At 48.6% G+C, this 27,521-nt stretch overlaps 1 protein-coding gene across 3 annotated transcripts in view; it reads right to left on the reverse strand.

The window, feature by feature from the left end:
• Window positions 1-284: 284 nt before the first annotated feature.
• The window catches only part of MAPRE3 (microtubule associated protein RP/EB family member 3), a 47,864-nt gene continuing 20,627 nt past the window's right edge, over window positions 285-27,521 (reverse strand). The window contains exons 1-7 of one of the 3 annotated variants that reach the window (XM_049696291.1): window positions 12,797-12,815; window positions 5,183-5,310; window positions 3,974-4,119; window positions 3,181-3,382; window positions 1,739-1,893; window positions 1,460-1,612; window positions 285-1,218 (exon numbers count right to left, since the gene is read on the reverse strand). In XM_049696291.1, the coding sequence (XP_049552248.1) occupies window positions 1,150-1,218; window positions 1,460-1,612; window positions 1,739-1,893; window positions 3,181-3,382; window positions 3,974-4,119; window positions 5,183-5,303 (846 nt within the window). In that variant the 5' untranslated portion in view covers window positions 5,304-5,310; window positions 12,797-12,815 and the 3' untranslated portion in view covers window positions 285-1,149. Of the gene's footprint in view, window positions 1,219-1,459; window positions 1,613-1,738; window positions 1,894-3,180; window positions 3,383-3,973; window positions 4,120-5,182; window positions 5,311-12,796; window positions 12,816-27,521 lie in introns of those variants that run through there. The other 2 variants (XM_004268120.4, XM_004268122.4) reach the window with 2 other exon arrangements.

Below are 27,521 nucleotides of genomic sequence, written 5' to 3' on the forward strand. Positions count from 1 at the left end.
CCTGTTACCCCACAGCTGCTTTACTGGGCTGCCCATCGTCACAGCCATGGCCCTGAACTTTGTTCCTCTTCAGGGAATGGCAAGCCCTTAAAGCCCGGGCATCAGCGTTGGGAGATGGGGGCTAGGTCAGAGCTGGGCTCTTGAGGCTAAGCCAGTGGTGGTTTCTGGGCCCGAGGGAGGACGGCAGGGGTGCTGTGCTCCATGGCCATCGCCTCTGGAGACGGGGTCGCTCAGGAGAAGAGCGCTGAGAGCCAGGCTGTGGCTCAGTTGAGGGAGACGTGGTATGGACTTTTACCACACAAGTTTATTTAAATAAAAGTGAACACGTATGCAGGCTGGGTGGCCCGAGGGGCAGGGGTTGGGGAGGCGGGCAGAGGGGAGGCAGACGTACAGGAGGGTCCAGGCAGAGAATGTGTGGTATGAACCAAGCTGCAGGGGGAGTGGCTGGGGGCCTCGGGGCAGTGCTGGGCTTCGGTGCTGGGGTCAGGGGGCCGAGGGTGGGCAAGCCTGGTGCCAGGAGGTCATTTTCATCCCTCACGTGCTCCCCTCGCTCTCCCTGACCACCGGGGCCTAAGGCACCCCCTCCTCAGTCACCCTATCCCTCTCCTGACATCAGCCTTTCCCTCAACTACTGGGAAGTCAAAAGACAAAATAAATAAGAATCGATGAGTCCTGCCACAGCCCTGGCAACGGGGAAGGGAGGCCAAGCCAGACACGCTGCCCCAGAGCCCGTGCTGTCAGCCCTGGGAAAAGAACAGGTAAAGTGCAAGGAAAATCCAGTAAGTAAAAATATACCAATGACTTTGTCAAATATACAGCTGCTGGCTGTCAGGGGAGCAGGCGGCTGGCTGGGGTGGGTGGCAGCAGCCCCCTGGGAAGTGTTGGCCGACACAGCACAGAGACCACGGAAATAAATAGGGGTGGGGAGTGGGCAGGGATCCCGCCCAACTGGGCCTCTGCCACAGGAGGAGGGGCCCTTACCTGCTCACCTGCCCCCCACCCCCAAGCCCTGCTCGCCAGGCTCCCCAGGGCCACGGCACTGACACAAAGCACCCGGCCAGCTGGCTGTCAGGGAAGGATTATAATGTGGGCATGGGAGCGGGGTGAGGGGCACGGCAGCCGTGCAGTCAGCCAGGGCTGGAGCCGCCCTCAGTACTCGTCCTGGTCTTCCTGTTGGTGTTCCTCGATCTCATCGTCCTCCGGGGGTGCAAATCCTTCCTGGAGGGTGGAAGGGAGAGAGGAGGTGAGCCAGGCAGGCAGGCTGAGGGTGCGGACTCCTGAGGGTAGCTTGGGAGCCAGGGCCCAGGTTCCTGTCCTACTTGCCCTGCTCACGCCCTGGGAGACCTTGGGCTGGTGACTTCAGCTGGCTGCCCTCATCGGCCCACGTTCTCCAAGGCCCCTTCTGGCGTGAGGGCCCGGCGGGAGTGCGGGAGGCTCAGCAGGCACTGGCGGGACTCACCTCGGTGGCGTAGAGAATGCCGATGATGCCCGAGATGACGGGGCTGTTCTCGCTTTCGTGTTCCTGGCAGATGAGCTCAATGTCCCGGAGTTTGCTGAAGTAGAAGTCGCGCTCCTTCTCCAGCCCATCCACTGTCAGCTTCAAATCCAATAGCTGCTCGGGGAGAAGGTGGTGTTCAAGCCAGAGACCACCGCCTCGGACTCCCTTCCCGCCCTGACGCCCCGGGGGCCTGGCTTTTGTGGCGGGGCTTTCTCAGCTGCCAGCGTCCACGCCACTCACCTGCTGGTTGAGTTCAAGAATCTGGGCATCGGTCTCGTGGCCACCATTTCGGGCTGATGGAGGATTCTTCCGGAGGATGCAGGGTGGAGCCACGTTGCTCAGCCGGCCGGAGGTCTGCATGTTTTTGGGGCCTGTGGGGGACGTCCTCTGTGGAACTGCCCAGAGGAGAAAAGTCAGATCGGGGCTGCGTGAGCCCACAGCTCACGTGTCACGAGACAGCCTGGTGTGACTGCGGGGCAGGCCCATGCGAAAGGCAGGCACTCTCGCCCTCCCCACCTCTCCCTCTCAGGATGGGCATCTACAGCTAGGCCTCAAGCCACGGCCACACGTGACACCACAGCAGCGGGGCAGCCCTCTGGCAAGCCTGGGAGAGCAGGGGCTACAGGGAACTAAAGAAAGTGTAAGGTGTAGGCAGGGAGGAGAGCTGGCCTGAGGGGGAGAGGAGGGAACTGGGATGGCAAATTTGGGGAGTGGGGCTGGAGGGTTGAGGGCCCTCTTGCACTGACAGCCGGGGCCTGGGGAAAAGCAGCTGGCACAGGGTCTCGCTGGGTCTTTGCTAACAGATACCCCAGCCCACAGCCATCCTCCCCGGGGGTGCCTTCTGGAGGAGATCACAGAAGCCTGCCCCTGCCCCTCTGGGCTCCCTGCCTCAGGATGGTCTCTGGGCCCTCTGCTGGGCCTGATTCAGGGACCCCACTCCTCCCCTGCACACCCGGCATGCTGTGGCCACTTATTGTCCAGCTATGGCGGCTCCCAGGACAGAGCTTCTGATGCAAAGCAAGCAGAGGAGTGGGGGCAGCCCCAGGCGGGCAGCAGCACACACAGAGGAGCCGCTCTGCTATGACGGGTTCAGACGCGTGCGGGGCTGCGCCTCTGCTCTCGCCAACCTTCCCATCCCCCAAAGGCCCTGTTGCTTTTTCCCCTTCTCCTCTGGAACCCAGACAAAGCCTCGTTTCCAGAGACTCATCTCTTGAGGACTTAGGGCTGTGGGATTTTGGAAATGGGGGAAGATATGGTCAAGCTTGGCCAACTCCCATCCCCGGGGAGTCAAGTGGGCAGGGGGCAAGAAGTGTCTGTAGTGCCGGCCCAGGCCCTTGGCCTGGATGGACCTGGACAGAGGGACCAAGCCAGGGGCTGCCCCATCATCTTGAGGCAGAGGAGTTGGCTCGGGCTACAGAGGGAAGTGCCCCGGGGCATCCCATCACCAGCTGCCACCTTGGCCGGTGCCGGTGGCTCTCCTTTTGTAGCAGTCTCTGGAGCCCTCTCCTCCCTACTGTGACTCCCCCTGGTCTAAGCGGGCAGCAGGCGGCGTCATCTGAACTCCGTGATAACAGTCTCCTCTAGGCTGGCAGGGCCGGGCCGGTGGCCCAGGGGCCGCTCCTGGCTGTAGCGCCCTTCCGGCCCGGCCCCCCACACTCCCTCCCCCAGCTCGGGCACATTACCTGCTGTGCCAATGAGTTTCTTGGATTTGTTGAAGATCTGATCACCTGGATTAGGAGGTGGTGCTACGTCCTGGCCCTGCCGCGCCAGCAGAGGGTTGTAATCCTTTCCATCATAGTTTGCGTCAAAGAATTTCTTAAACCACTGAATAAACTCAAAATTATCTTGGAATTTTCCTTTCACTAATTTCTCTACAGGAATGATCTGAAATAGACCACATAAGCAGAGAACTTTAACCTCCCGCTGCTGCAGGGCTGCCTTTCTCTGTGAGAGGGCCACTGCTCTCAGGAAAGCCAGCCCCTGGGCTGCAGCATCCTCCACCTTCTCCACCTGGCCCCCCTCCCGTGCCACCAGGGGAGATGGGTAGGCTGCAGGCCCTTTCCTCCAGGCACAGGAGGAAGTGTGTGGGGAGACATCCCTTGGTGCTGGGCCTGCATGTGGGGTGAGGGCTGCTGGAACCAGGGTCCTGGGCCGTTGAGGCAGTCGAGTGAGCCAAGAGACCTTTCCTGGGCCTTCCAGAGGAGGAATTAATAGGACCAATATACGAGGCTCAAGTGCTGGGGTGTAGGGTCCAGAGAGGAGGAAGGGACAGGAATGTCATCGGGATGGGATGTCAAAGTTGTGGGGTTTTCCACTGAGCCTGGAGCTGGGGGAACATTCCCCCTGGAGAGTCGGGGTGGAGAGAGGCGTGAGAACTGGATGGACCCCAACAGCCCCTGCTGCCCTGGCTGGCGGGCCATCTTCTTTCCCAGGGTCACACAGCTCCTCGGGGCCCCTCAGAGCGCAGGCACCTACTTTATCAACACCCATCTTCTTGAATGCTGCTTGCAGCACCTTGAAGTTGTGAATATATTCATGCTCTAGCTTGGCCTGGAACTTCACCTTCCTCAAGTGCACACAGCCAGGGAAGAGCATGTCCATGAACTGGCAGTAAGCGGCCCCTGTGGAGAAACACAAGATGCTCGTTTTCACGTCCCCAGGCCAACTGGGGCTACTCCCCCAAACCTCTCCGTCTCCTCTTCTCTCTCTCTGTTCCCAGAGCCGGGGCCAGACTTCCCAAGAGTGAGAGCAATTACCATACAGTGATGCAAATATGTACCAGCACCATATCAAACACTGCATGCATGGGCTTTAATCCTAACAGCAACCCTGGTTAGGTAGCTGATGTCATCTCCATTCATGGATGGAAAAACTGAAACCTAGAGAGGTGTGGTGACTTGTCCAGGGTTGCACTACAAGAAGAGCTGAGATTTGGACCCTCCCCCCCCCGAAGTGGCTAGGCTGGACCTGGTGCACGTGACCTCTGGCTTCACTGCCTGTCCCCACTGCTGCTCCCCTTCTGCAGCCCTTTACTGTGCCTCTCCTGCTCTTCGCTTTTTTTTTTTTTTTTAACACAGTAACCTAATCTCTCCTTAGGAAGCTGTGGGTTGTTTTTTTTTAAAAAATAAATTTATTTATTTAATTTATTTATTTTTGGCTGCATTGGGTCTTTGTTGGTACGTGCGGGCTTTCTCTAGTTGCGGTGAGCGGGGGCTACTCTTCGTTGCAGTGCACGGGCTTCTCATTGCGGTGGCTTCTCTTGTTGCGGAGCATGGGCTCTAGGTGCACAGGCTTCAGTAGCTGTGGCACATTGGCTCCGTAGTTGAGGCTCGCAGGCTCTAGAGTGCAGGCGCAGTAGTTGTGGTGCACGGGCTTAGTTGCTCCATGGCATGTGGGACCTTCCCGGCCAGGGCTCCAACCCGTGTCCCCCTGCATTGGCAGGCGGATTCTTAACCGCTGTGCCACCAGGGAAGCCCCTGCTCTTTGCTTTTTACTCTTTCCATCCCACGTAGACCCCTATTTCCTTACTCCAACTCCAAACACTTTGGCTAGTTGAGGGCTCTGCAGCACTCCTCCTTAATCCCAGTTACAAGCTCCGCTGTCCGCTGTGGCTGTTCTGCCTCCTGCCTACCCCCCTTTGTCCCCCCAGCAGGGCCCACTTCCCCCCGATTCCCAGCCTCCCACCTGAGCAGAGCTGCTCTATCTTGGTATAGTTGAGGTGCAGGGAGTCATTGACCCATGCGAGCATATCATGGCGACTCAGATTCTCACTGGTCACAGACGTGGAGTACACATTGACGGCCATACCCCAGCTGTAAAGAAAGAAGAAAGGCAAGGTAAGACCCTGGGGGCCTTGTGCTGTTCTTGAGCCCGAAGGAGGGGGAGCTGGAGGGTCTCTGGGGAAACGAGAAGCATCTTCCTCCAGACCAGCAGTTTACCTCTTGGAGAAGGGGTACTCATTCACTCTTGAAACATTTGGTGAGTGTCTACTATATGCTAGACCTGCACTAAGAAGTGGTGAAGTCAGATGTGGTCTCTCCCTCCAAGGAGTTTACAGACAGGCAAATCCCCACAGCAGGGAGTGACAGGGCAGGAAAAGCAGCACATGCAAAGTTCGGGGATGGCACAAAGAAGGTAGGGATCTCTTCTGCTTGACAGGGTCAGCGAAGACCTCAGAGCAGCCTGAAAGGGGTACGAATTTTCTGAACATACAGGGGATGGGGTAGAAGGGCAGTGCAGGCCCCAGGACTATCAGGAACAAAGGCATGGCTTATTCCGGGACTCTGAGCTGTTCAGCAGGCCTGGGGAGCGGGTGTTTGTGTTGGGGTGTGGCGCAACGAGACTGGAAGGGGCTGGTAGCGACGGGCTTTGGTTACCATGAGGAGGAGTCTGGACTCTCTGTTTAAACAAGGGAAGCCATTAGAGGATTTTAAGCAGACAGTACTTGACCAGATTTGGGTTCTAGAAAGCTGACTAATCTTCGCCTCTGCTCCGACTTCATACCCTATAATCCCTGTGGCCTGCTGGCCCATCCACAGGCACCTGAATTCCGCTTATCCAGAAACTTCCCTCAATACACGCTTCTGCTCTTGTATTCGTTATCCCAGTGAATGTCACCACCAGGCACCCAGTCACCCACGCTGGAAACCTGTGGGGTCGTCCCAGACAGCCTTCTCCCCCTCATCCTCAGAGCCCATCATTCAGTGAGCCCGGCTCCTCTGCCTTCCCAGTGTGCCCTGCTCTTCGCCTCGCCTCCTGCTGCCTCGGGGTTTCTGCATCCATTCTCTCCAGCCAAGGCTAGCGGAAGCCTCCTAGGGGGCCTTCCAGCCCCCAGGCACTCCCTCCCCCTAGTCCATCCCTGACACTGCTGCGGTCAGAATCTATGTGAAAGCAGCCCTGGCCACGCCCCCAATCCCCCCTTCTCCCCCCGCCCCCCCCCCCCCGCCAGTGGGTGTAAGCGCCTCCTTACCCTCCCCCATCCCCACGCAGAGGTCAAGTGTCAGTTGTTATTACTGACTTGCACTGTTAAGAGAGAGGGAAATATTTCTTGTGACTAGGTCTTTATCATAAATGGAGAAATAGGACTGCGTATTTCACCAATTGTGAGAGTACATATTTCTGGAGTGAAGAATATTTAGGTTTAATACGCAGATTGTCTCCCTGAAGGAAGACTACACCCATCCCACTTCCGGGTCCCCTGTGGGCACCTGCTCTTATAATGTGACCCCCTCCCCATCACTTATGAAGCTCTTCAATGAGCCCTCCCTCTCCAGCCCTGTCTTCCACTTTGATCCCCCAACTGGGAGCCATGGGCAGCTCTCTACTCACCCTCTGCCTGGCATGCAGCCACCACCCCCAAAGTCCACTCATTCTCTGCTCTAGAGGTTCTCAAACTGTGGTGCCTGGAGCAGCTTTGGTGCTCTATGGGCACCAGCTTGTTAGAAATTTCAAGTTAGAAATTCTAATTCTTGAGGCTCGCCCTAGATCTACTGAGTCAGAAACTGCACTTGCTTGACCAAGAGGGTCTAAAGGCACAGTTAAATTAGAGAAGCTGCTTTAGAGAAGAGGCTCAGTTGGTATCTGCTAGGCTGTGCTGCCCCATGGCCTCACCCCAGGTATATATAATGGAACCTCGCTAGATGCACATTTAACGTCAATAAATTTTTTGAAGAAAAATCAAGAAACCCTCTTGTTTATTCTTAGTCCTTTTCCTCCTCTTAAAAATAGACCTTGTCCTTCATTGCCCAGGGACAGGGGAGCCAGACAGAGCCCCAAAGCCAAGAGCAACAAAAACTGTCATCTTGGGAGCTTCTAAGGACTCAGGAGCTGACAATTCCAGAGATTTCTGAGGGTAATTCTGACTGCACTTGAGTCCCCTCTTACACAGTGGTTTTGAGCCACCACCCTGTAACCTGACCCTTGCACTAACCACTGGACTTGCTGAAATGCCTGCCTCCCTCATCAGTTAGCATCTCAAAGCCAGTAGTGGTGTTTCTAGGCCTGTCACAGGCAAGGTATTCAGCAAATTTGTTGAATGACTAAGTGACACCTCCTCACCTTTCCTCCTCTTTCTGAACCATCTTTTATCACCTTCTGGCCAGGAACCTCCCTCCCCTACTCAACCTTCTGGACTCAGCTTGGACTCCATCTCCTCCAAGACACGTTCTTTGAGCCCCTGTGCAGGGAGACATGGCCTTCATCTGCGTCTCTCTGTCACCCTGAGCTTACTCAATCATGGCGTTGATCACATTCTCTTGTCTGTCCCTTCCACCTGACTGTAAACTCAATGGCCAGGCTGTTTCATTCACTTTGGGGTTCTAGATCAATTCTCAGTGAATGACAATCACAGAGACTAGAGTTAGGAGAGTGCTTCTTAATTTCCAGGGAACTCACCTAAAGTAACCTCAGCAGGCGTGGCAGGAGCGCCTGGACACCAGACTTGATTAGACAGGCAGATGGGTAGGGTCAAGGCAAGTGCATTGTATTTTGATGAGTATTTAGTTAGGGACTCTGAGAAACAGAAAGATTTGCCCTTGTCATCAAGGAGTTTATAGTCTCACTGGGGAGACCAACACACAGGAGAACAGTATAACCAAATGCCCCAAAGTGTGGTGAAAACGGTAGGTGCTACAGAAAGTCAGCAAGGAGAGAGCATGCACAGCTGGAGAATGGATTTGAACGGCCCCAATAAGAATGGTCAGAACCTGCCAGGCCTTCGGGGGTCTGCAGAGGCCTGTGGGATCTCAGTGCAGAGGGGACAAGCCATTCTGGATACTGGCCTACCACAGGCTTTGGGACTCATTTCTGCATGAGGTCTTGGGGGCTGCTCTGTCCCTGTGCTCCTGGGGTACAGAGTCTGGGCTGGTCAGGGGTGGTTCTGGGAGGTATAGGGTGGTCTTAGGTTGGCCCTGGGAATTCCTGAGCCACTTTAGGGATTTTTTTCCTGTTTACTGTGTATGAGTTTCAAGTGCTGATTATTGAAGAAAAGCAGAGGCACTGGTCCTAGTCTAAACTAATCCTCCAGTTTTTGACTGAAATCATTTGAGCTTCAAGGGTCTTCTAACCTGAGGGCAGCCTTCCTGTGGTTCCCTAGCCTCTCTAAATATTATATATAACCACATCACGTATATTATTACATAGTATATATGCAATTATATATAACACACTATATAAATATACATTAATATATATTTATATATAACGTAGTACACATTCATATATAGTATGTATAACTATATATGATACACTACATATGATATATACCAATCTATTTATATATAATGTATAGTATAGTTGGCTCTCAGTGTCCATGGGAGATTTGTTCCAGGACCACCGTGGACAGCAAACTCTGTGGATGCTCGAGTCCCTTATGTAAAATGGCATGGTATTTGCAAATAACCTATGCACATCCTCCTGTATACTTTAAGTCATCTCTAGAGTATTTATAGTACCTAATACAATGTAAACACTATGTAAATAGCTGCTGGTTCATGGCAAATTCAAGTTTTACTTTTTGGAACTTTCTGGAATTTTTTTTTCAAATATTTTCCATCTATGGTTGGTTGAATTCATGACTATGGAACCCACGAATACGGAGGGCTGACTGTATAATATAGTTAGTGTTCTATCTATATATATGTGTGTGTATAGCTATATATTTTATAGTTATTTTATTTTATATCTATATAATTTAAAAACTCCTCCTGGTGCACAACAAGGTATTAGAACCAAAGTCCTCATCTGATGCATGTGCTTGGCTGGGACTGCCTGGCCTGCATTGCAATGGCACAGGCTGGGATATTGGGGTGTTTTGTGACCTCCCTGGGGTACAGCGTTGGCTATTTTCCTCCTTGGTAAGTATGAAAAATCTCCAGTCTCCCTTCCAGAACACAACTAAAGACCTTGCTATCAGGGCCCTAAGAGTCACCAAAAGCTACACAGGTACTGGAAAAATGCCCAAATCTTCTCAGCTTGGCCAGAAATTCCCAGCTCTGTCCGTGCCTGATGATGGAAGGGCATTTTCCACACCTTTGATTAGTCTGAATCTAGGGTCCCCAAAGAGCCAGCAGTGCCTGTAAGGAGAAAGCTGGAAAAGAATGGCTCCTCTCAGGGCCAAACCAGCAATTATGCTTTTTACCTCCTGTGGCGCTTTTGGGGCAGAGCTTTGTCTCCACTTGCGACTGGCTCTGGTTCTTTCAGGGGATGCTACCCTCTGGCCCAGCTGAGGTCCATTTTGGCTCAGGAGGACTCATCCAAGACACTTGGGGGTCTCTGCAAGGATACTCAGTCACACTTGCTGGGGCGGGGGGCGGTCACGAAGAAACCAGCCTCCTAGTTCCCTTCTTCCTCATCATGGTGGGGAGGGCAGGATGCCCTTTTGATTTTCCTCTCCCAGATTTGGCCCTATAAATACAACTAAATTATGGCCAGCAGGTGGCACCCAGGTCCCGGGCAAAGACTCCTTTAAAAGTTTCTCCCATCCCCAAATCCCTCTCTCCCTAGCTCAGTTTAGAAAAAGAAGAGCCCCTAACTTTGACCTTGTCCCTCAAAGAGGAAGCCTGGTTTGGTCAAAACCTGGTGGTGTCAGGGCACGGGCTTGAGTGGAGTCCTTGCTCCTGACCCAGGTGTCCTCTGAGAACTGAACCAGCTGGAGTGGCCTAGGGCACTAGGCCCACTCTAAGATTCTGGACTCAACTAAACCAACCTCCCGCTTCCCCAAAGCCATAAGTTAAACTCATCAACGGGTCCAACTTCTGATGACTTACTGTATTGGGGGTTGACTCGGGCCTCGATTCAAATCAGAGCAGCTTCTGGGGGTGGAGGAGGCATATAAAGCATTGGCCCAAGCATCTAGCCCTAAGTGGACCAGTTGCCTCCAAATCCAGCAGAGACCATGTCTGAGACAACTCTTAAAGTTGACTACACCTGTAACCAAGGGCTGCTTCTCCTCCCCTGAGAGAATGGTAGGCAACCACCCAGAGGAGGCAGGCTCTGTTCCAAGGGCTACAATAGCAGGGTCTTCCAACCCTGTCCCTGGGACACTTCCTTTCCTTTCTCTTAATGCTCAGCGGCCTAAATCAGAGCAAGTCATCCTGCACTAGAGCTGTGCAAAATCAAGTCGCTCTTCCTTCCCTGGTGCCATGGTGTGGGAGGAGCGAAGGGTCTGGGTGCAGATGGCCTGGGTTCATGCTCTGGCCTTGCCAGTGGTTGATCTGGAGTCTGAGCAAGTGGCTGCACCCAGAGCCTTCATCTCCTCATATTCGAAATTGAGATGATAACTAAGGCTTTTGGGAGACAAATGCTAAATCCGCAAGAGCAGCATTCATGGTGGGAACTTCAACCACCATGGCAGACCAGGAGACAAGCTATCGGAAGGGGGGCAGGCCTGGACGTACCCCTCCCGTGCACGTCCCCACTGAGGGGGAACGACCATCGCCTGCGGGGGGGCAGGTAGAGTCGAGTCTCAGGGACGCGCAGAATGAGAGTCTGCACGAGAGAGGACAGAGGCACCAATGTTGAACCTTGTCAGGTTTGTTCTGGACATTGTTAGGTAGACTTGCTGGCGGAAAGGTTAGAGTATTAAATGAGCAGTCTGTCACAAAGGCATGGAAATAAAACGGGTGGATTGGCTGTGGTGGGGAGGGGCTCTGAGAGCAGAGGAGGGCTGGGCCTGGGGTTGAGGGAAAGTAGGCTGAATAGACTCCAGTTTCAGAGGAGGGGAGCACATGCCACTTGGCCAGATGACAGCTGTCAGCCACACGGGCTGAAGAAACATCATTTGAAAGGAAGATAAAGTGACATGGCTTGAATGTGCCCCCCCAAGACCAGAACTGCTTTTGAAGCATGAACGATCAGTAAGGAGACACCAGGCCCACTAGTGCCACAGACACAAATGTTCCTTTCCCCACACGTCCCAGCAGCCGCTGCAGCCCCCCTCTCTCTTTATGTTCAGGCCGCAGATGGGCCAGCAATCCCCTCCCCGGCGGTGTGCACAGAGCTGGACTGAGAGCCAGTCTGACTGGGGCATCCTCCCAACAGGTACCGAGTTCTGTTCTCAGATCCACCCCGAAGCCCTGCTCTGAGGAGTCCGGCAGCTATATCGCCATGTTCTATAGTTTCTCTTTTCCTTGCATCAGAGGAAGAGGCGGTTTTCAATCTCTTGCTGAGCATCCCGGGGCTTCATGCTGCATCCCTGTGCCGCATCTGGTTGTGTGTGGCCAGCAGGTGCAGCCAGCTTGCTACTCTCCTGCTCCTTGGGGTCAACAGATAGGGAATGTGGCCAGAAAACCACACCTTCTGAGCCCACCTGCCACCTGAAACCCCACACTGCAGTTCAGCCTCTCCCATTCATTCATTCATTCGTTCATTCAGCAATATTTTATTGCGTCCGGGGCCCTGAGCCAGTACTAATTAAGGAAAGAAATGGGCACCAGAGCTCCAGCATAGCTGCCAGAGGGTCACAACCAAAAGCCACGCCTGCCCCTGCTCTCCCCCTGCTCAGAACCCTGATCGGAACTCTGTGGGGAGCTTTCCAGGGTGCTGGGAAGAACAGGAGTCAGACACATCAGTCATCCTCTGCCTGTCATGAAGGTTGTTCAGCCCCCAAAGTGGAGAGAGGATTAACCTCTGGTTCCCACCGACGGGGTCCCTCATTAACCCCACAGCAATCCCGTGCTCAAGAGAATCATTCTGATTCTTCAGGCTTGAAAAGTGAGGCTTGGATACTTCAAACTACTTGCTCAAAGTCTCACAGGCAGCTGGTGGCTGAGCCCACGGCCAAGCCACATGTTCTACCATTAAGCCTCGCTTCCCCGCACTGCACAGCTCCAGGAGCCTGCTGCTGGTAGCCTTGTTTTGATGGCAGCCCCCATCGTGGAAGCTTGTTGACTTAAAAAGTAGGTGTTTGTGGAACTTAAAGATGTCCAGTAGAGAACCTTTGGAAAGAAAGGTTTAACCTTCTACCTGCCCACCGACACGGATCCTACTAAAAATGGATTCATTTTAGCAAGTGAGGAGTTCTGTTTACTCCCCTCCCGGGTTTCCATTAACCCTCTGAGTTATGACCAGATAGAGCAATCTGGCCAGGACTCCCCAGAGGACTCCTTCCCCGGGACAGCAGCTACAAGGGGGCATGGCAGCATTACCCAGATCTGCCTCTTCAGAGTTTAGATCGTGTTCAGCAGGACACGTTCAGGACTCCAGTGACTGGGACCTCAGCGGGGTTCAGGATCTTAGGGAAGAGCGACATGACCTAAAAGTGTCGTGAGAAAAGAATCCTGGAGAAGCTCCAGTCCCTACCTGAACTTACACCGTCCAGATCCCTGTCCTAGACCTGCTGGAGTAGGCGTGCGCTGGTTCCCCACCAGCCGCGGAACTACTCCACCTGCCCCATCTCCACTTTTTAAATTCAGCTTTGTGGTCTGAGCCTCCCCGTGAGTCAGGGCTTTGGTCAGCCATGAGAAGAAGGTGATTGGCTGCGTCTGCCAGGGCTTTGTGACCCGTCGGCAGGGCTCTTCCGGTCTCTCAGAACCATTCATCCCTGCCTGCACATATTGCCCCCATGCAACCCCAGAATAATCTGGATGTGTGACCCAGCGGGGCAAGGAGTAACAATTTTGCAGATTTTCCCAACAGGTGACTTCAGCCCCCCTGGGCCCGGGCAGGAAGGGGTAGCCCAGTGACAACGGGCATAGCCCCGTGTCAGGAGTGGGAAACGTTTTGGCAAGCTCCTCAGAGTTCTCTCTCCTCTGATCCCACAGCATCTGTTCCAGTTTTCCTGGCCGGTAGGATGCATCTACAAAGCAGAATATATGGGAAATCTGGAGTTGGGGAAGGATCGTGGTTAGAGGCCCAGCTTCAGGAAGCCCAGATGGCAGTCCCCAGGCAGAAGGGGCAGAAAAAGCACAGTTCTGTGTAGTCTGTCTCCCTCTCAGACTGGTGTTCTACAGTCTCGGAGGCCTGAAGCTGGATGTGTGTTGGGCGCCTGCTTCTCAAACAGGTGCCCCTGGATTCTCAGTGTCTGCCTCAGTCATGCTGGTAACGCTGACCGAGTACTTGCTGTGTGCCGGCCTCTGCTCAGCGCTTTGTATGCATGACTCGCCTAGTCCTCGTAACAGCTCTATGAAATGCGGACTGTTTTGTCCCCTTTTTATAGATGAGGAGACTGAGGCCCAAAGTCAAGCAGCTAGGAAATGTTAGAGCGAGGATTTAAAGCCAAGTTGTCTGACTGGAGATCTGGTATTCTTAAAGGAGCCTGCTTGAGGCATGCCCAACACCCCCTGCAGGACCAAAAGACCTGGTGTTTCCCTCACAGCCGTTGGGCGCAGAGGGTAGAGACCTGGGAACTGCAGGGAGTTCTTCTAGGAACCAAAGAATTAGAGAAGACCAAGGGTCCCCGAATTATTTTCAAGACATATTTGTGGAAGGCAGAGTTCCACTGAAGGCTTAAAAACAAAAAGCCAAAATTAGATTTAGGCCAGTGACAAGGTTATTAAATATTAGAATGTGAGCTTTCAGAGTTACGCAGCCTTATTTATGATTTAATAAGGAATATAATGCCTAGCTCTAAGTACAGTCCTAGGTATCTGGGAAGGAGCTGGATGGTCTCGAGAAGCTCTTCCCGGCCACAGGATGTGGAGATTTGGTCTTGAGGACTATGCTGGAAGCCGCAGGCTGCAGAATGGCCAGCAGCTGCACCTCTCCTGATGAGAGCTGTAACTGCCTTTCCTGTTACCAGTGACTGCACCGTGAACCTTATGGTCCTAGCATAGGAAACGGTTTAGCAAATCACCAGACTAGACCTCCTCAACTGTTCTTTCCCTTGACCCCAGACCTGGTAGCAGGAGTCAAGACCCTGCAGAGCAGTCTGGTCCCAAAGCCACGACCTCAGTCCGATCCTTGAATGGGGTTCCAGCTGATCTGGAGGATGACCTGCCACAACCCAGTCAGGAGCTGTTTCTTCTGACAGTCACCGTGTGCCAAAGACCATAGTGCTCTTTCTAATTTTGAGTCTTTTTCATTTTTATTTATTTTTGGCTGCATTGGTTCTTCGTTGCTGCACGTGGGCTTTCTCTAGTTGCTGTGAGCAGGGGCTACTCTTCGTTGCAGTGCGCGGGCTTCTCATTGCAGTGGCTTCTCTTGTTGCAGAGCACGGGCTCTAGGCACACGGGCTTCAGTAGTTGTGGCTTGCGGGCTCTAGAGCGCAGGCTCAGTAGTTGTGGTTCATGGGCTTAGTTGCTCTGCGGCATGTGGGATCTTCCCAGACCAGGGCTCGAACCCATGTCCCCTGCATTGGCAGGCAGATTCTCAACCGCTGCGCCACCAGGGAAGTCCCGGTTTTTCTTCTTCATATTTCTCTTTCCAAGCTACTGAAACATTGCTCTACTGTCACTCAGCAAGTGTTCACTGACCACTACCATAATGTGCTAAGCACCCCACAGGGCACCATGAGGACATGGGATGATTTTAAGTCATGGGTCTTCTCCTTAAGGAGCCTTCGTTTGGTTGAAGAAATAAGAGTAATTCATAAAATAAGAGATTTCCTTGTTTTATAGTTCCAAGAGAATATATGAAGTACTAACTTGTGCAAGGGTATTTGGCTTTTAAGTGCTCCAGGAGAGTGTAAAGGATGAGTGGGGCCTCAGTAGTTAGATGGCTTCTGGGGGTAGGTGGCACCTAACTTAGGCCTTTATAGATGACAGGACAACAGAAAGCAGTGAAGAGAATATGGAAAATTGGGGACTTGGGAAACATGTTTATTATTACTTTTATTTGAAAAATGAGCACGAGACCAATGATTAAATCTTAGCGGAATGTTAGAGGATGCAATCAAGAGAGGAAATGGGAGGGACGTGGTGTCCCAGGAGCCAAGGGAGGGACCAATTTCAAGGAGGAGGTTACCTGCCCTGTTTAATGAAGTTACCAGGCCTTGGATAGAGAAATAGTCATTAGACTGTGCAAGAAGAAATGATGGAACTCTGAGTCGTTCTGTTGGAGTGTGAGGACAGAAGCTAGACCTGCAGACAGTTCCAGAGTCCCGGATCATTTGCCCGAGAGGATGCTGAGGAGGGAAATCAGGGGTTCATCACCAAGGCCACTGGGTCCGCTGCAGCACTGCAGGTGGACTAGAGAGTGATGGCTTGCGAGGCGGAAAACACCTCGCTTCTTTCAGTAAAATCTGGAAAATTCATGTCCTATCCTTAAATTCTAGATCGTAGCTGTCTAAGGAGGCTCATGAGTGCAACCTCATGGTCTTACTAAAGCTTTTTACAACATGGTGTCATGAGCGAAAAGAAAGAATGGGAACAAATTTTAATATAATAAAGTCTTGACTAAGTTGAATGTTTGGAAAATGTTTTAAATATTAATATACTGTTGTTTAACTGTGGTTAATCAAATCCCCTTTTGGTCTTTAGTTTTGTTGAAAATTATTAAGGAAGGGTAGAATAAACAAAATTTGTTACTAAGGACTTTCCAGAGCCTCAGATTCACCTACTCATTGATCACCGTTTATGGAGTGTGTGTTCCAGGCACTGAGCCAGGCATGGGGCCTAAGGAAAGGAAAGGGACCCAGTCTGGCCCCTTGAGGAGTTCGCAGACTAGGGTGGGAGTTAGACACGTGAACATAATAACCAAAGGGCGACACATTACACAACCCCAGATGCAGGAAGGGCATGCTGCTGAGCAGCTCTGCTTCCTGGGTCAGGGACGGCTTCTAGAGGAAGCATAGTTTGAGTTGGGTCTTGAAGGAAAAGCTCATCAAGCAAATAAGAGTCAAAAGGATAGAGGAACAGACTGGGAGGAAGGAGAGGATTACAAATAGTTCACCCCAGAATGCATGTTGCGGGCAGAAGGAGATGTGGTTAAAGGTAGACAGAAGCTACAACCGAGAGCTCTGTAAGGCAGCTGGGAGTTATTCCATCCTGGGGGAAACTCAGCAAGGGATGTTTTCCCCCATGTATATATCTGTAACAATACAAAAATATTTGTAACACTACTATAGTTAAAATAGTAGCTGAGTGTAATTTCCAAATCAAAAATATAGAAAATGAAATTACAATGCTTAGAAACTGCATTAAATTTATAACTCTTGAGGCTTTAGTTTATATTATCTTTTCCGGTAAGAACTGAAGAGATTCCCAAGTGCTGCTTGCAGAAATCAGTGCCCCTCCAAATTTTCGTAAACTTTTTATTTTGAAATAATTTTAGACTCACAATTGCAAAATAGGACAAAGAATTCCCACATATCCTCATCCAGCTTCCCCAATAACATCTTACATAACAATTGTTAAGGCCAGGAGATTGACATGGGTACGTTATTAACTAAGCTACAGACCTCATTTGGATTTCATCAGTTTTTACACTCACCCTTATTTTGTGTTGTTGTGGTCCAGTCTATGAAATTTTATCACATGTACAGATTCATGTAATCACCACTCTGCTAGGGCACAGACTCTTCTAGAACCTCAAAGAAACTCCCTCATGCTACCCCTTTATAGCCATGCCCTCCTCCTACTCTAATCCCTGGTAACCAAAGATATGTTTTCTATCACTATAATTTTGTAATTTTAAGAATGTTACAGAAATGGGATCATACAACAACCTTTTGAGATCGGCTTTTTTTTTCTTAGCATAATACCTTCGAGTTCCATCCAAGTTGTTGCACGGATTAATAGTTCTTTTTTATTGCTGCATAGTAGTCCAAACAATGGTACAAGTATGGATATGCCACGGTTTATCCATTCACCCACTGAAGGACATCTGGGTTGTTTCCAGTTTTGGGCAATTACAAAAAACCCTGTGAGAACCTTCCTCAATCTTCTCTTGCTTTGTCCATGACAGTCTGGCTCTGGCAGAGATCTCTCCATACTTTTCTGTCCTCTGGAACTACAAATCTGATTGGGTTTTGTAGGTGGGAGACCCAGGCATTAGGTTGGGGAGGGGGTTGAGAAAACACAGGTACACAAGCAACGCTTCCGACTGACTATTCCAAAAATTATGGGTTTGTCTCAGTTTATACCTAAGTTTGTGCCCCTCCAGCCCAGGCTCCTGCTTCTTACAGGCATTTATACTGTAACCCAAGTGTGTGAATTTATCTTTCTAGGTGGCATAATTTCAGCAAGCATGCTTTAGAATCAGAGTGGCCAGTTCAGGCAGCCTTCAAGCTGAACAGAATTGAGAGGCGCTTTAAAATGAAAGGGGAACAAAGTTTCAAACATCAAGCGTTTGCAGGATTATTGAGGCTGAATCCATTAAGGTGCAGAGTGACCTGTCTAAATTTCTACCCAAACTTGCACAAAACCTTCTTAAATCAGAAGCTAAAGAAGGACTAAAATAAATAGTCAAAAGCATAATAGAGAAAGGACACATCATATCTTGAACAAGTCCTCGTAATAACCCTACCCAAGGTGTGGGGATACAGATTTACTCAGGACCTTGAGGCCATAAATAGAATAGTCATTCCCTGACCAGAACCAAATACTCTTTTATCTCTAGTGCCTCCTGAGGTGGCATATTTTACAGTCAGAGTTTCATGTCCTGCTTTCTTTAGTGTTCCTTTAGACCAAAATAGTCAACATGTGTTTGCCTCCTTCTGGGAAAATCAACAGTATAACTGGACTCTTATGCCCAAAAGATCTGAGGCTATTCCTCCTTTCACAAGTCCTCAACCACAACCTCAAGGACCTTAAATTTCCCTGTGATTCTTTATGTGGATGACCTTTTGTCGCATCCCAAAGAGAGGGAAGCTCTAAGACTGTTTCTAGCTATTATTTTCTTTCAGAAAGGACATAAGTTGTTTTTGTTTTTGTTTTTGTGGCCGCTCCACGCGACATGCGGGATCTTAGTTCCCTTACCAGGGATCGAACCTGTGCCCCCTGCAGTAGAAGCACGGAGTCTTAACCACTGGGCCACCAGGGAAGTCCCAAAGGACATACGGTTTTTAAAGAGAAGTTACAATTTTGTCAAAGTAAAGTTCATTACCCAGGCATGATTTATCCCAAGGAGGTAAATCCTTTACTTCTGATTATAGGCCATTCAAAACTTTCCAACTTTTCTGAAATTATCACATTTATAACTTAATCAAGTCCTTGGTATACAAGTCCCTTCCCTGGAAATCTCAACATGAAGAGGCCTTTTGTGAGTTAAATCAGCCCTTCAGCAACCTCCCACTCTGGGCCCACCTAATTACCATAAACATGTCTGTCCGTGTGTGTGAGATCTGGATAAACTGTTGATGTTATGAGTCAGTTTCATGGGACTCCTCAGACATCAAGTCTACTGCAGTCTCTCTTGACTGTGGCAAGGCCTACTTAGCTCTCTTAAGGGAATTAGTCCTAGCGGCTAAGCTACTGGGGGCTTTTGTCCACTTGGTTTTAAGGTGTCCTTTAAATTTGATGGTCCTTCATGCTGTACAATGTTTGTAGCTCACTGAAAATACACAACGTTTCTCAATAGGCAGGCTTACCCCCAGTGAAATCCTATTACTTTCTCTCCCACATATTTCTAGTCACTGGAGTAATACTTTGAATCCTGCTGCTCTACTTTTAGATGTCTTGTTCTCAATGAGGTCATTTTGGCCTATTGGTTTCCACTCTAGGAAAAAGAGACTGTTGGATAATTCAAGAAGGAGAAAACTGGGCCTTGATCTAAGAACCAAAAGCTTGGCCACTAATGGGGAATCAGGGTTGCTTTCTTTTCTTGTAACGCTGAAGGTTTTTCCAGATCTCACACGTACATAACATTCTCTTCCCTTCTCTCCCCTCACGGTGGTAGTAACTGACGGTAGCCTCAAACCACGCCTTCAAAGGAAAGCTCGCAGAGAGCTCAGTTTCCTCAGGATACTGCTTCTCACACTCTGCGTGCAGCCTCTCTGGAGGTCAGGGTAAGGTCGTGAAGGGACCTCTTAAATAGAATCCTTAGCGTTTCCTTCCTGGAATCACAATTCTGGTGTTTTCTTTTTCTTATCTTTTTATTTTTCCTCTGAATAGTTTTTTTTTCTTAAACATCTTTATTGGAGTATAATTGGTTTACAGTGGTATGTTAGTTTCTGCTTTATAACAAAGTGAATCAGCTATACGTATACATATATCCCCATATCTCCTCCCTCTTCCCTCTCGCTCCCACCCTCCCTATCCCACCCCTCCAGATGGTCACAAAGCACCGGGCTGATCTCCCTGTGCTATGCGGCTGCTTCGCACTAGCTATCTATCTTACATTTGGTAGTGTATATATGTCCATGCCACTCTCTCACTTCGTCCCTGCTTACCGTTCCCCCTCCACGTGTCCTCAAGTCCATTCTCTACGTCTGCGTCTTTATTCCTGTCCTGCCCCTAGGTTCTTCAGAACCTTTTTTTTTTTTTTTTAGATTCCATATATATGTGTTAGCATACGGTATTTGTTTTTCTCTTTCTGACTTACTTCACTCTGTATGACAGACTCGAGGTCCATCCACCTCACTACAAATAACTCAATTTTGTTTCTTTTTATGGCTGAGTAATATGCCATTGTATATATGTGCCACATCTTCTTTATCCATTCATCTGTCGATGGACACTTAGGTTGCTTCCATGTCCTGGCTATTGTAAATAGAGCTGCAATGAACATTGCGGTACATGACTCTTTTTGAATTATGGTTTCCTCAGGGTATATGCCCAGTAGTGGGATTGCTGGGTCGTATGGTAGTTCTATTTTTAGTTTTTTAAGGAACCTCCATACTGTTCTCCATAGTGGCTGTATCAATTTACATTCCCACCAACAGTGCAAGAGGGTTCCCTTTTCTCCACACCCTCTCCAACATTTATTGTTTGTAGATTTTTTGATGATGGCCATTCTGACCGGTGTGAGGTGATACCTCATTGTAGTTTTGATTTGCATTTCTCTAACGATTAGTGACGTTGAGCATTCTTCATGTGTTTGTTGGCAATCTGTATATCTTCTTTGGAGAAATGTCTGTTTAGGTCTTCTGCCCATTTTTGGATTGGGTTGTTTGTTTTTTTGATATTGAGCTGCATGAGCTGCTTGTATATTTCGGAGATTAATCCTTTGTCAGTTGCTTCATTTGCAAATATTTTCTCCCATTCTGAGGGTTATCTTTTCGTCTTGTTTATGGTTTCCTTTGCTGTGCAAAAGCTTTTAAGTTTCATTAGGTCCCATTTGTTTATTTTTGTTGTTATTTCCGTTTCTCTGGGAGGTGGGTCAGAAAGGATCTTGCTGCGACTTCTGTCATAGAGTGTCCTGCCTGTGTTTTCCTCTTCTTTTTCTTATTTTGGATGGTGGTGGTGTGGTGCTGGGGCCTGGCCTCTGCTCCTGCACTGAGCACAGACTCACTTGGGTTCATCAGTCACTCATTCGTTCACACAGGAATCTATGCCTCCACATGTGAGTATTTAAGCACCTACTGTGTGCACAGACATGACTTGGCCAGAGGAATCCTCTCACCCCTAGATGACTCCTCATTTGAGGAGAAGGACTGTGCGTAGTGGCTAACTGCTGACTAGTTAATAATTATTTCAAAGGGATGTGCAGGGATAATTTACTTTTCTGGCCGCCTCCCCAGGAAACTGCAGCATGTCCTCAAAGCAGCTTAATAGGATTAAAATACCTCCCAAGAATCTACCAATACCGTCTTCTCGGCCTTCCCTCTGTTACAGAGTGAAGTAGGCCTGTAAGGCTACCTTACCTGAGGCACATCTGGATGCGGGGGTGGGGGGAGCCTTGTTTCAAGAGGCCAGCTCCCAGAAGCACCTCAGTCCCAGACAGGCCAGCAGGGCCTTGCCTTAGGACTAAGACGGGACAAATGGTGATGACTCCACAGTGGCAGAAAGGACTTTCAAAATAAAGGTAGATGAGTGACGTACGTACATGCTCACCAGAAACATCACGAGTCCTCTGCAGTGCCCGCCAGGACGACGACTCGCACCTGCCACCTGGAAGCACAGGACGCCCTGCAGACCTGCACCTCCGGGCAGGGATGGGGAAGGGTGGGGGCTGGCTGAGGTTCTCAGTGTCCCTCCTCTGGGTTCCCAGAGGCTTCAGGGCACTTCACTCTGGTCAAGGCTAGTACTAAGTTAAATCCGCATAATGGTCATAGGATAATAGCTTAATGACAAACAAACAAAAACCTGTTGTTGAGGGTGCAGGGAATTGTACTCTTTTAAACATTGTTGGTGAGAATGTAATTCGGTACAATCTTTTTGAAGGGCAATTTGGCCAAAAAATATATTAAAAGCCTTTACATTTTTACATATTTTTGGACCTTAATTCTACTTGTAGAATTAAGGAATTTTATACTGTAGCAAAAATTATGGCTATATATAAAGGTTTAATACATAGAAGCATATTTATAATAATGAAAAACTGGAAACAAGTGAAATGATCAACAACAATGAACTGTTAAACAAATCATGGTACATCTAAACTATGCAGCTGCTTAAGAAAACAATGTTGTAGAAGAATATGTAGCGCCTCTTTGGCACCGTGGGCTGGCTGACTCAGCACCCACTCCCAGCAGCATTTTCCCCCGCCTTTCTCCACTAGAGAGGTCAGAAAAATGAAATACTTGCTTCCCAGCCTCTCTTTCAACTAAGAGCCACCTGGAGACATGAGGTAACACCCAACAAGCTAAGGAGCTGGAGTGTCCTTGATGACGTCCTTGAGCTGTTCTCCCTGCCTGTACCTCCTACTTCCAGACTCCTGGCATGTGAGGAAAATACCCCTATAATTTGTTTAAGCCACTGTTGGTTTGGGTTAGGGTTTGCTGTTACTTGTACCAAAACATAATCCCAACTGAAAGACATGGAAAGATGTTTACAATACATTAAATTGGGGGAAAGTGTTACAGAGCAGAAATATACCCACAGGCATAGAAGAATAATGTGAGGGTATATTCTTAAATAATAATTTTGGTTCTGTCCGATAGTGGGGTTACAGGGGATTTTGATTTTCTTCTTTGGAGTTATCTGGATTTTCTAAATTTTTTACAGTGAATATGTATAACTTTTATGACAAGAAAAAAACTCAATAAAATATAGTTTTTAAAAAAAGCAGGGAGATACGGGGATATATGTATATGTATAGCTGATTCACTTTGTTATAAAGCAGAAACTAACACACCATTGTAAAGCAATTATACTCCAATAAAGATATTAAATAGGGCTTCCCTGGTGGCGCAGTGGTTGAGAGTCCGCCTGCCGATGCAGGGGACGTAGGTTCGTGCCCCGGTCCGGGAAGATCCCACATGCCGCGGAGCGGCTGGGCCCGTGAGCCATGGCTGCTGGGCCTGCGCGTCCGGATCCGCAACGGGAGAGGCCACAACAGTGAGAGGCCCACGTACCGCAAAAAAAAAAAAAAAAAAAAAAAAAAAATGTATTTGGATCTAATCCTACCTCTCCCGTTATGGCCAAGTTGTCAAGTCATTGATTTTTCTCATCCATCTCATCCCTTCCATGATCACTGACATCCTCCTTGTCCAAATTGGCACTTTGTGACTTGATGGTATTCCTGACTGTAGTCTCCATTAAACTTTCTTACCCCTCACTGCAGGACAAACTTTCTAAAACCACTGCTTTGAATCCTTGCCTCCCCCCCACACCAAACCTCCAGTGGCCCTTTACACCTATATAGAGTCTATAGGATAGAGACTAAACTTCTTGTGCTGGTGTTCACAATTTCACTCCACTCCTTCCCTCCTGTTCTTTTCTTTGCCTTCTCCATTCCTTAGACCCTCAGCCTCAGATTGGTGCTCTCCTGCCATCACTCTTCCTAATACTGAAGCCCTGCCAGCCCTGACTCATACCTGGACGCCTTCTTCCTTTTAAGATGAGGGTCATGTTCCACCACTTCCGCAACCACTGGCTGATAGAATCAGGATACCAGATTGCTGTGACGGCCTATGGCAAGGGGCTAAACCATTCCAAAGAAATACACATGAGGTTCTACATTTGGATCTTGAAAACCAAATGGCAGGAAGCAATGTGGCAGGGGACCTAAGGATCTGCAAACACTTATGGGGTTTGAACTGATGAGAGCTCCGTGTGAGTTGCCACTGTGATGGGGCTGACAAAAGGTGACAGTGGCAGAGGCTGGGGAAGAGGACCCCACTGACTGAGCCCGTCATGGCCCTGACCCTGCTGTGCATTTTATTTACCTCACTTACTCCTCACAACATGGGGAGTATGACTGGGCTAAGGGTATCATCAGCTCCATTTTCTGGTCTTCATACCCACTACTTTGCAGACTACCATTAAAGCAACCCCAGATCCAATGTCTTCCCTTGCCCTCCATCACGTTTCCCACGACGGGCACCTGTCTGCCTCTCCAGCCTCCCTTCGCACCATCATGTCCCCTTCCCACTCTACGTTCCAGCTCTAAGACACCATACCAGGCTGAGTCAGACTTTGGCGCTTTTTGCTCATACTTTTCTTCTGTTGGAAATGCCTTCCCTTCCTTGCCACTGATTTTCACCTGAAAAATGCCAGCCTAACCTCCAGATTCATCTCAAGTGTCAATTCCCTGATTCTCACCCCCTTCCGCTGGGCTGAGTTAGGTTGGCCTTCTAGGTGTTTCTGTAATACGTGTAGGTGTACTTCTAACATAGACAGTACTTATCATATCTTTTTCTTCCACTTCACTATGAACTTCTTGAGGGCTGGGATCAAGTCTCTGCATCCCTAGTATGGTGCCCAGCACATGGTATGTTCTCAGATATTAGTAGATCTAAACTGAGACTCAGAGAGCTTAAGTAACTTGCCTGATGTAACATAGCTGGTAGGAACAGAACTGGTTTGAAGCCAGATATCTGATTATAAGGTCCTTCTTCTAGGATGAAAAAAGTATTGCTCCCCTCTGGGCTTGTCAGACCACACCTGGAATACTGAATTCAGTTCTGGGAAGCAAACTTTTAGAATAACATTCAGGAGCAGGGGTATGTTTGAAGGAGAGTGACCATGATAGTGCATGCAGTGAATATACTCAAATCCAGGTCATGTGAGGATCTGATGGAGAAACTGGGGGTTTAGTTTAGAGATGGAAGAAAAACTCAGGCTGACCCAAGAACTATCTGTAATGACTTGAAGAGCTACCCGGGGAAGACTTGAGAATTAGACTTCTCTGTGGCCACAAGGGATGTAATTGTGACCAAAGTGCTGGAGGTACAAAAAGACAGATTTTGACCAACTGAAGAAAAATTTTTCCAGCGGAGCTAAAAATTTTTCCAGCATGGCTATCCCAGAAAGGGGTAAAGTCCCATCATGGCAAGTTTTGAAGCTGGATGACACCCTTTGGGGACGTCTAGCAAGGTCAAGAACCAGAGTGAAGGCTGGACTAGGTGAGCTTTTATTTTTAGGTGACCTCTTAAGGTCCCTTCCAATAGATGCTGATTGTATTACTCTGTCTTCTCTGACCACTCTAGCCTTTGGCAATTCCTTATCCCTCTATATTTAATGAATTTTACGAGTTTACGTAATTCATTTGGTGATTAAGTATATATGTGGCCTGCCACACAACATTTAAGGTACCAATCTATCCTTTATATTGTCATTTAATTTTTCCCCAATATTTTCCCAAACATATGTGCCTTGAAGTCAGGGATCGCATATCATGTATTATACATTTTGGTCCCACATATCTATTGTTCACAGTAGAATAAAAATGTTTTAAATGCTCAGTTCACAACTTTAATTTGCCTGCTAGTGGGCTTGTCTTTTCCCTCCTGAAAATTCACTGGAAAGTAAGAGCTGATTCTTCACTAGATATTTTTTTCCCCAGTATTTTCTGTTCCACGGGTGAAGAGCTTAAAAAGGAAACATTATAGGTGGTGGTCTCTGCTAGTTAAGGAAACCTCAGTCTCCTAATGTCTCATCTATTTCTCATGGCTGCTCAAGGACCCCAGAGGCAAGAGCTCCACTTTTTGGACCTACCAGCTTCCAAGAAGACCAAACACTCTGATAAGGATAACAGAAGGAATAGACACGATGGACAGGCATGAATGGGCCAAGCAGACTCAAGATACAATACTCCCATCTGCTGTCTTCCCATTGTCCTCTATGGCCCAAACATTGGTGGTCTCCAAACAGGGAAGGCTCAGCAGTGTCTCCCAGAGAGAGATTTTCCAACACACGCACACACGCGCGCACACACACACACACACACACACACACACACACACACCCCTCTCTAGAAAGAGGCTCAGGTACGTGGAAAAGCTCGCCAAGTGATTCTTATTTGACCTCCAACCTGTTTGAGAACCACGTTTTTCTCCTAACACCATCATTAACACCATCATTCCCCTCCATTTATTTTTCATTTATCTCTTTAGATCAGTATAAACTCACAGATTATTTTATTCAATGGGCTATAATACATTACTATCATTTATTTGGATGCTCAAACTGTCCCAGTATTGGCCATTGGGAGCCCCTTTCAGCTGGTTCCTATGTCTTTTATGACACATCCCCAACATTCTTGGAGAAGTTCCTTAATTTCTGGTGTAAAAAGATGCTCCAGGCTCAACTTGCACCTCTCCTGCCTCCATCTTGGAAAAAGCCATTTCTCTAAGGATTCCTGGTCCTCTTAGGGGAGAGTAAAAACCTCTTTTGAAGACTTAAGCATCATATTAATATTTATGATAAAAGAGGACTGAAGTAATGTCAGGAAAGGACAAAAACGAGCCCCCTCGGTGATTATGACTAATAAGTAGGGGTCAGCAATTATGAGCTAGAGCTCCCTTTTTTTAGTATTTGAATTTTATTTTATTTTTTTATACAGCAGGTTCTTATTAGTTATCAGTTTTATGCATAGAGCTCCCTTTTTCTGTAAACAAAGTTTTATCAGAAGACAACCACACTCACTCACTCATTTACGTATTGTCCGTGGCTGCTTTCATGTTGCAACAGCAGAACTGAATAGTCTTGACTGAGACTGTGCAGGTGGCAAAGTGTAAAATATTGGCCCTTACAGAAAATGTCTACTGATCCCTGCTAACAGGTATCTACATGGTAGAGACAGGATTACCTGTCATGAGGAAGAGTGTGACTTGGAGATACTGTAAACAAGACAAATACTTCTCCCTAGAGGTCACAAGGCAGCACCTTTATCCATGCAAAATAAGCTACAAACTTAGAAAAACTGTCACATGTCATTATGTAGAATCTGGTTGTAAAGCTAATAATAAACGGAGGGGTGGTTATCGTGGGACCTAGAAAAAAAAAGTGCCTGGAAAGTAAAACTATGTTAGTGCAATTTTAACATTATCCAAGGAGTGGCACTCTGTTTAGTTGACACTGGCATTCTAGTCACTAGGACAGTGCCTCTTCTAGTGGAGAGGGGAGAATTAATTAAGCTTGACCAGAGTGTGATGATATATCATTTATTAACATCTTGCAACTCTATTTGCTCTGATTTTATGCTCACAGAGCAAGCTCTGATTGCTTTTCTGATTTTCAAGGCCCCGTATAGGGAAGAAGTATATCCCTTGTTGTATTAAATGTACTTTCTGGTACAAATGTGCCTGAGCAAATAAATATAAGTCGGTTTTCTCAGGGCTTAGTGACCTTAAGTAGAGCTGATCATTAAAGTATCAGATCTGAAGACCTGAGAGGCTAGATCCTGAGCTGTATCATTTCCCTTAGAATATGGCACAAAACAAAACAGTGAAAACAGACAGATCGATCGTCAATACACCTCTTTCAAAGCGGGCCGATGCAAAAGTATGCTGAAATGTTGGACAGCTCCCACCTACAAAGATTAGGGCTCTAGCCAAATCCTGAGGTATCTGGAAGCATTCCTTAAAGTCAATATTCTCAATAAGCTTCTGTCTTGTGGGAAGAGCCCACCCTCTACGCAGGAGAACGTGGCTCTTAAGGTGTCCATTATAGTTCTGGCTTTCCTGCTGAGCATGAACTTTCAGACCCAACCAGTGGCCAGGACCAAGCTGGGCCTACACTAGTAGGACAAAGGACCAGAACGGCCGTATTTCCTAAATCTAGCAAGCGTCAGTGTGGGTAAGGCTGAGAAGGGGGCAGAGGGC

Source organism: Orcinus orca, chromosome 13 (assembly GCF_937001465.1).
Source record: "Orcinus orca chromosome 13, mOrcOrc1.1, whole genome shotgun sequence".
NCBI classification, from domain to species: domain Eukaryota; kingdom Metazoa; phylum Chordata; class Mammalia; order Artiodactyla; family Delphinidae; genus Orcinus; species Orcinus orca.